A 9,401-nucleotide genomic window follows, 5' to 3' on the forward strand; every position below is an offset into this window, starting at 1 on the left:
CCGTGTGTGGTGGCGCACGCCATGAGTGAGGCGGCTACTGCCCCCACCGAATCCGTCGCCCGTGACAGGGCGCGGGCGGCGCGCACAGTTCTAGACCAGGTGGTGCTCCCGGGTGAGGAGCTGCTGCTGCCGGAGCAGGAGGACGCCGACGGCCCGGGAGGCGCTGGGGAGAGACCGTTGCGCCTGAATGCCGGGCCCCGCTCCCGAGTGCGCGTTGTGTGCGGTCCCGGCTTGCGGCGCAGTGGCGACCGCCTGCTGGTCACCAAATGCGGCCGCCTCCGTCACAAGGAACCCGGCGGCGGTGGCGGCGGTGGCGTTTACTGGGTGGATTCGCAGCAGAAGCGGGTGAGCTGCGATTGTTGAGATTGTTATCCCCGCCTTGGAACACTTCTGGGAAAAGGCGGGGTGGCCCCTAGTGCAGTTAACCTACAGCCACACTAGTCGTGCCCACCTGTGCGGCTCCTTTAGGCGGACCGTGACAACTGAACGTACCCGAGAAGGGTGACCCGGAGTGAAAGGCTGGGAATGTCTGCATAAGGGATAATGGAGGATAGGTGGGACATGATCGTAGTCTTCAAAACTCCTAAGGCCAGGAAGCACCAGGGTCATTTTTTGTGGTCCCAAAGAGCAGAGCCAGGCTCGATGGATGTTATGGCAAATTGTTTCTCTTAAGAGTAAGAAAAACCTTTCACACAGGAAAAATGGCTAACAATTAAATGACTTTACTTGGCTTTAAGGACCCCCGGTGCCACTAATGTTCAAGCAAAGCTAGAAACTTCCTGATAAGGAGACTGAATAAATACGGGATATTGGTTCAAGGGAACATTGGCTTACTAGAGGCCGTGATAGATTGTTTTTCTCTTATTGAAAGTGGCGTATTAAGTTTGTTGCAAGAATTGTTGTCTTAACGTTAAAACTAAGTCAACACTAAGGACTTTGTTAATGTATTTTTCAAGATATCTTGGAAATGTTTGTCATTATGATTTTCCTCATTCTGTTTTATAGTATGTCCCGGTGAAAGGAGACCATGTGATTGGCATAGTGACAGCCAAGTCTGGAGATATTTTCAAAGTTGACGTTGGAGGGAGTGAGCCAGCTTCTTTGTCTTACTTGGCATTTGAAGGTGCCACTAAAAGAAACAGACCCAATGTACAGGTAATAATGGGAATCTTTGATTTCCAAAGAAAATCATACTGATACCTAGAAACATTTAAATATCCAGAATGTTACCTGAATTGTCTTTAGAGCATGACCTACTTTCCATTTCTGTAGGATACTCTTCAAGCATCTGTGTGGTTTCTCCAGGGTCCAAAATGCCTTCCTCTGCCTACATGGGGTCAAAGCTGTGCCCTTTAAATTTGCTGCACTGGGGGATGTTTCCTTTCTACTGAGTTGAACCATTATTTCTGTCCATTGTTATTTGTTACATCCACAGCCATCGTACAAATAAGTAAACAAGCCATAGGTGCAAGGAGAGAAAATGCAAATTGCCCTATCAGCCACTCTTCCTTCTAGCAATAGTATCTCACTTAAGTCAAATCATTTTGTTTCCCAACAGTCCCTTGGAACTGACAGGGGGGCGATCTAGTTACTTCAAGTGTTTAATTTGGGCAATTTAGGTAACATTAGCCGCTCTTCCTGTCCTCCCAAGCCAGAAATTTACCCCGTCTCACTTGTCTAGTGTCTTTAGTGGCATGACCTTATTGATTCCATCTCAGATCTTCCTTATGTTCCCCAGGCCTTAGATGCCACTTGACTTGGTCCATAGCTACTACAGACTGAGTCAGTGACTCAAGCATCTCTGCCAGTACTGTTGTTCCCCCTCCTAGCTTTAATATTGAGTTGATAGCCTCACCCACTCTCCTTTCTCAGGGAAAAAACAAAAACAACAGCTTATTGAAGCCTACATATATTCTTGCTCATACTCCATAGATCTTCCCTTATCTATAATCATGTCCTCCACGCAGCCATGTTTGAGCCATGCCAGCTTAACAGCATTACTGGTCACGATTTCTGCCCTTTTACTCTTGCTCATGCTGTTCCCTCTGGATTGTTTCACCTCTGTCTTAGTCTGTGGTGCATATGCTTATATTTCAAAACCCAGGGTAAACACCGTAGGCTCTGTAAAACCATTAGTAAGGTTCAGTCGCTTTTTTTTTCCCTCATAAAAAGCACTTTTTAAACAAAATAATAGTTTATAGTTTCAGTCACTGTGGACCAAGTCAAGTGGTAGCTTTGCTCCAGTACCTATTGGATTTAGCCTTGAATGAAGTTTATTGTTTATTTATACATCCCTTTACCCACTGAGACCAAATGCTTCTGAAAAACAGAATTCTTTGTTTCTAGTTACTATAGTCATCAACAGTTGGTACTTAACAGAACAAGTACACTCTCCATTTCCTTAGTTTCATCTGAAATTTGTTAAGTAAATCTTATACTGAGAAGTGCCAATGAATTACCATTGTTCCCTTGTACTTTGAATAATTTTTTTGCCAGCTATTTTCTTCTATCAGTCCATCCTGTAATTTCTTAAGGCAGTGCTATCTAATAAACTTCCTGTGGTGATGCTTATGTTTTGTACCTTCACTCACTGGCATAGTAGCCTCTAGCACCAGGTGGGTGTTGAATGCCTGAGATGTGGCTAATGCATCAGAAGAGGTGATTTTAAATATCTAATTTAAATTAAATGTGTTTAAATAACTGCATGTGGGTAATGGCCAGCATGTTCTCTGGCTTTGGATGGCGGCCAGTCTGTGGATTTCCTAGTGGGTGAAGGGCCGGGAGTACAGTGTTGATTTTGCCTTCTTTTTAAGTCAGCTATAGAGTGACGGGGACTTCCTGGTGTATAGTGAGTTTCTTAGTCACAGAACTGTAGGTGGCTGACATTATTCCCTATGGGAAAGAACCAAAACAGCATCATAGAATGGTTTGCTTAGAGGAAATGAACTGTTTTTAATTATCATTGTAGGTTGGAGATCTCATCTATGGCCAGTTTGTGGTTGCTAACAAAGATATGGAACCAGAAATGGTCTGTATTGACAGCTGTGGACGAGCTAATGGAATGGGTGTGATTGGACAGGATGGTCTGCTTTTTAAAGTGACTTTAGGCTTAATTCGAAAGTAAGTTCTAATGTCTTCTGGCTTATCTGTCTTCTTTTATAATTAGCCTGTTTTAGAAAGTTGACTAATCTTTGGAATTTAGATTGTTTTGTCAGTGTATAAATCCCCTTAAAGTTGAAATCAGTATCCATTTTAGAACAATAGTAAACCCATGCATAATCTCATCCTTTACCTCCCCAAAACTATGCCTACTAAAAGCTTTTACATCTAGAGCTACTGAGATTCAGAGCTATCTTGCATCTCTTCTTGCTACTTTTTCTGTAGTTTTGGAGAGTCAGTTTAGGAGATGAGCAGTATGTTATTAACCTTTGAGACTCAAAGTAGTTAACATGGCCTCTTTAAATACCTTGATAACTTCAGAAAATAAAGCAGAAAATAAAGTTTTTTTTTTTCCACAGAGCTTAAAATAGCTATTTCTAAAGTCTAGAATTAAGGTGCTCTTATGTAGATGAATGTTGTTCTTTGACAAAAACATAACAGAACTTTTTGTCAAGTTGGTGACACCAGGGGCTTATCTTTGTAGAAGATAGTACACTGTTGTGAGCTCTGATAAGTGGCAAGTATAACGCTGCTTGGAAGAAAGGACAGATGGCATGTACCTTGATTCTGGAATGATACTGGTGGGGCTTTGAAAAACGGGATAACTGGAAAAGGAAAAACAGACCACACTTACACTTTTTATTAAATTTCATTTTCTTCTTCACCAGGCTACTAGCACCAGACTGTGAAATCCTGCAGGAGGTAGGAAAACTCTACCCACTGGAGATTGTTTTTGGAATGAATGGAAGAATATGGGTTAAGGCAAAAACTATTCAGCAGACTTTAATTTTGGCAAACATTTTAGAAGCTTGTGAACATATGACAGCAGATCAAAGGAAACAAATCTTTTCCAGATTGGCAGAAAGTTGATCTGTGTGGACTTTTTGAAGCAAGAAACTGTGGGTTACCTGGGGAAATTTTTTTTCAGGTGAACCTCTCCCTATTAAATCTGCTGAAGACAGGACTCCTAAAATTTTTACTAAAAAGTATTGGTTGCCCCCCATTTTTTGTAGGTGAGTAAAACATGATGTATATTTTTTGTTTGTTTTTTACAATAAAGCTTACTAAAGTTAACCTCCCTTAGTTTTGCTAGAGGATAGCTGCTACAATAAACTGGCAGCATTAAAATAAATTTTTTTGATAATAGTAAAACATGTTCACTAAAGCAAATGTAGAACACATAAAAAAGCACAAGAAAGGCAAAACCTGTCTGTAATCCTATTATTTAGTGGGTAACAGCTAACCGCCACAGTGACTTTGTTGTGTACTAAATATTGTTCCAAGTTTTCTGCATAGATGAACTCACTTATTCTAACTCTGCAAAAGGCACTTAATCTTCCTGTTGAAATAGGCAGACTTTTAACTTGGCTTCATTATCAACCACTTTATAGTAATTTGTTTTTCAAATTGGAATTAGAGGGTCATATTTTATATGCTATTTTGTTCATTTCAGATAACATTCAGTACATCAATTTTGACCTCTATTGAAAATTCAGTAGTTGTATTTTATTTTCACCTTACAGGATATGTCCAGTTTTTTGAGTTATGTCCAGTTTATGTTGCTCTGTAAACAACACTTATCTATAAATAATTGTTGGATCTTCATGTCCAGTCAAATCTTAAATTTGCCAAGGTCATTTCCTAGTAGCCAGCAAAAATTTTACCTGCCTAGGTTCTTGAAAAATTTTTTGAGATCTTACCCTTTGATACGAAAGGATATTCTTCCATGCTATTTGGCATTTTAAACAAAGTCTTTAGAGGTCAAAGTGAAGCCTGACAAATGATGTAAGCTAATGGTTCTAAGTTCAAAGACATTCCTGAGAATGTGAGCATTGCAACCCCCTGAAACCATTAATAGAGGGGCTCTTTTGACTGGCAAGTTTATCAGCATTGATATGATAAAGGCTAAAGAAGGGGCTGTTCTTAAATAAGAAGAAAATTAAAAGTGATCACAGCTCTGGAGGGATTAAATTGTGACAGGGAGGGGACAGAGCAGACTTTTTTTCTTGAGATACAGAATACATTTTCTGAACTTGGTGGCAGCTTAGATATCAAGTTTACTAACCAAACTATCCTAAGTAATTGAAGCAACTTTGTCTAACTAGGACACAAGCAAAGAGGGATCACTGAGATTTGTGTAGTAAGAGGTTATCAACCATGCTACCATCAGAGGTAATGTATTTTTCAGCCATTTAAAAAAAGAAAATACTGTGTATCTGCTTTTCAATTTGACCTGTTTATTATAAACATGTCTGAAGAATATACAAGGTTCAAATGGATACAAAGACACTATCATAAAGGAGGCAGCCATCAGAAATAATAAAGCCATACACTTTCTTAGAACAAGGGAGAACAGGGCGGGAACCAGAGGCTGCAAGAAAGTACTATGGGGTATAAACCAGGGCTAGGGCTTAACACAGTGCATACCTGAGTTTGGAGAAGTTGGCATGATCAGAGGAGATTGGAGAAAGTTTGTAACTTTATGGTGTCAGTGTGAATTAAACTCAATGTAATGATGACTATACAAAGAGACAGCTTTCCACAAATACATATAAAAAAAATGAATTAACACATCCAAAGCCATGTTGTTTTAGGGTTAATTCGTTGTTATGTAAACTTTTTCTTAGTCAACAGGTATCTGGGCACTTTCCGTGGGCCAGGCACTCTGGGAGATACAGTAGGGCATAAAATGTGGTCCCTTGTTATTAGTAACTTGTTTGCTCCTGAAGACCCAAGATGTCAAAGGCAAGTGTGTCCCATTGCTACCCTCTGCTCTGTTTCTTGGTCAAGGCCTCTGCAGCAATTTCGCCACATGTACTTGTGATCTTAGACTGTCCATCATGCCACTGAGTTCTGAAGAACATAGCCTTTTCTGCAAGAAACTCCCTTCTTCAATGCTTCAGGCCAGTTTTGAGTTTCAAAGTAAGTAGACAGGATATCAAACACTATTAAAAAGGTAAACAGAAAACATGATGACCACACAGGGAAAAGGGAACTAGTACATGACTAATGAGGGAAATGGGTATTCTGGAATATTTCACTCAACAAACCTACTATGGTACTATGAGATCCTGGGTAGAAAAGAGGCAAGATAAAGGCATTGCCTGGCCACAGAAATGCAGCCTACATCAAGAGATAGAAGCCCATGAATGAATAATCCAAACTGGAGCACTATGCAGTGGGAAGACAAAGAATGTACCCCAAAATTGCCTGAGATGGGGAGGAGAGAATCCATGAAGTTGTTGGAATATTTAAAAATTAGAAAGAAAAATACAAAGAAAAATAAAACCAAAAAGGTAGGGGAACAAGAAAAAACAAATAAACAACAACAACAACAAAATGGTTAACCAAAAGCAAATAAAAATCAGCATGTCCCTAAACTGAATCTTAAAGGACAAATAGGAATTCTTGGGTGGGTTAAAAGCAGACATTCTAGGCCAGAAGGCCAATTTCAACTGTATCAAAGAACAAGAAAGAATGAATAATGCCTCCATGTGGTCAGAAGACATGTCACAGGATCACACAGTAAAGTCCAAGCAATCAGTCACAGACCTCATCAAGGGCAATTTATATATAAACAGAGTGCAAAGAAGCAGCCTTAGAACAAACACATGCTGGTTGTGGGCCATGTCAACAGTACCTTGATTGATGGCCAGTATCTCTGAATGATAATTTTTTCCATTCTGGCGTCTGACCATGTATTCCTGGATTGGCAAGCGGGCCGTCTTGACAGAGTGTGCTACGGCCTTTTGGAATGTCACCTTCTGTAAATCAAAGTTAAGAATTTTTCTTATAAAATTAATGTGCAAACATACTGTTATATGAATGCAAATTGTGAGCATTCTCATTTACTGTAGTACTACGCCTGTCTGTAATCTTAATTAAATGATAAATGCACTAAAAGTAGGCAACAGGAGAATGGAAGAAACGGCAGATAAGAGCATTTACTTGTTTCAAGTTAAGCAGTGATTTGTGTATTAATACTTCACTTATTTGGGGGTCTTTTATCCACTAGCTTCTCATTACTTAAAACCAAGAATATATAAAAAGAGGTATGCTTGCAACTACAATCTATATCCAAAAAGTCCAAGTAGTTTAATCAGTCAGAGAATACTATCTGGCCCTAAATCAGTGAGGCCCAATTCTGGATAGCTGGAGTTTTCAGCTCAAATGGTAGCAGCAAACGAGATAAGGATGACAGTCAGATACCCCACTTGCAACGAAAGCATTAAGGTGTGAGAATACACAGCCCAATTTAAAAGGAAGGGCTCTAAAAACTGCAGGAAGGAGACACAGGAACTCATCATAATGTTTGCCACTGTAAAAGTTCAAAATCGATGTCCTTTAAAGCTATCCCTGAATCATAAACTGAAGTTTAACTTACATTTGCTACCTTATAATAAGCTCTGGGAAATTTTTCTACCTATTTATGATTTTAGGCCTAAAGAAAAGGGCTTGGATTACTGGGATAATTAAGACTGGGCTTGAAAAGAACATCAATAGTTAGCTAACCTAGCCACCCACCTAATGTTTGTCTTCTGCCACTCTCTCCCAAGTGACCATCTGGTGTCTGATAAACCTTGTGATAGGGAGTTCATGCCTCTTGGGAAAACCCACTCCAAGTATCATTTAATAGGAAATTCTTCCTGATATTGAGCAAATTTATTTTTCCTGAGATTTCACTCCTTTGTCTTAGGTCTATTCCCCCTAGGCCAGACCCAGAAAATTCAATGGCCCTTCTCAGATGGCCACTCAGATATCTGAAGGCAGTAATTGTGTCCCCGTGGATCCTCTCATCTCCAGACTGATAGTCTCAATTCTCTCAACTCTTCCTTGACTATGGACTTAGTTTTGAGTGTGGGCTAACCAACAGGAACAGCATGGAGCAACCCTAACACCTGTGTTGCAACACTGAGCTACCTGGTCCTTCAGATTCACATGAAATACATTTCCAAGTGAGAACTTCCAAGAATATTTTAAGTGATGCAGTTCACATGGGATGTGGGTACAGCTACTCAAAAAACCCATCTATGAAGAATAACACTCCTTTGCATTTGTAAGTGATGGTTATTTGTGTTCTTTTTTAAGTCTTAGCCCTTTACAATCGTTCTGAATTTGATTACAGAATTCAAAGTTAATAGACTGATTTGCTATAGAGGAATTTAAAATCTAGTTCTGTTCTGAGAAAATCTACTTGTTCTTAACATATTTCTGTGAAGAACACTCTAGTAACCACCAAAATATCCTGGACATGTTGTGCCAGTTCCTTTTCAGACAAACCCTATCATCAAAGAGGCCCTCTTTTTCAGTTTAAATATTGGTGGGGAAATAAAGGAGAACAATGTACATTGCTCCTCTAGAATTTTCTGCCTCAAAAAAGGGGGCTGTTAACTCTGCTATGGGAGACTACAATTGCTTATGTCTTTTTTATCTAAAATAGTTCCCTGACTATTTTAACTTCCACTGAATTTATTTTCTAAATATTCAGTCCAGTGGTCTTGTAAAATGTCTCTCATCCTGTATTTGACTTCTTGTGATTTAATACTGTTTAAAGATTTTCCAGTATAAATACTTCATAGGTAAAATTCCATCACATGAGGGAACACCTAATGTCACTATTGGTGTTTCTAAGTTTAGCCATTTGATTAGGATGTTCACTGCCTTTGCAATTTGTGGGGTGATATTTTTGAGAACACAGGAAAAATTACTTTCCCTACAGTGTTCTGCTCAATCAGTTCCCTTAAACAATGATTACTTTTTTATTCCATTATGCAATTTCTCATTTACAAGCTGGCATTTTTTCTAAGAGTAACCTCCATTTTTTTCTTAAGTTATTACTACAGAATCACAGAACATTGACCTTTTTAGAATAAATGCAATTTAGCTAAGTATTATCTGTAATAAATGTTTACCTCATACATATATGAAAACAAAATATATGTATAAAAATATTTTTATATGTATACGTGCATAAAGAATATACCCACAAACACAAAATGATGTAAAAATAAACTATAACTAATATATGTAAACTATACTTTAACTATATATAACTATATATGTAAAACTATTATTTACATATATCATTTTGTGTTTGTGGGTATATTTTTTTTTTTATTAAAAAGTTTATTTTTACATCATTTTTCACATTTTTTTTTTTCATCTCATTTGTAATCCCCACGGGTTTCCCATCACCAAATCACCCCTGTGCCACCACCATAGTCCCGTGCATTTCCCTCCCT

General features: G+C 38.9%; 2 protein-coding genes across 4 annotated transcripts in view; one reads left to right on the forward strand and one right to left on the reverse strand.

Annotated features, from left to right (window-relative positions):
* EXOSC3 (exosome component 3) lies at window positions 1–4,366 on the forward strand. The gene is made up of 4 exons (XM_004677501.2): window positions 1–345; window positions 1,006–1,155; window positions 2,969–3,120; window positions 3,828–4,366. Exons 1-4 carry the CDS (start codon window positions 22–24, stop codon window positions 4,027–4,029), a joined length of 828 nt encoding a protein of 275 aa, XP_004677558.1. The 5' UTR covers window positions 1–21; the 3' UTR covers window positions 4,030–4,366.
* Window positions 4,367–4,702: 336 nt separating this feature from the next.
* TRMT10B (tRNA methyltransferase 10 homolog B (S. cerevisiae)) overlaps window positions 4,703–9,401 on the reverse strand; it is a 15,343-nt gene continuing 10,644 nt past the window's right edge. Inside the window, exons 5-6 of one of the 3 annotated variants that reach the window (XM_012721618.1) lie at window positions 6,800–6,923; window positions 4,703–6,104 (exon numbers count right to left, since the gene is read on the reverse strand). In XM_012721618.1, the coding sequence (XP_012577072.1) occupies window positions 5,998–6,104; window positions 6,800–6,923 (231 nt within the window). In that variant the 3' untranslated portion in view covers window positions 4,703–5,997. Of the gene's footprint in view, window positions 6,105–6,464; window positions 6,924–9,401 lie in introns of those variants that run through there. The other 2 variants (XM_004677977.2, XM_012721617.1) reach the window with 2 other exon arrangements.

Source organism: Condylura cristata, unplaced genomic scaffold (assembly GCF_000260355.1).
Source record: "Condylura cristata isolate star-nosed mole 26May11 unplaced genomic scaffold, ConCri1.0 scaffold00006, whole genome shotgun sequence".
Classification (NCBI taxonomy): Eukaryota; Metazoa; Chordata; class Mammalia; order Eulipotyphla; family Talpidae; genus Condylura; species Condylura cristata.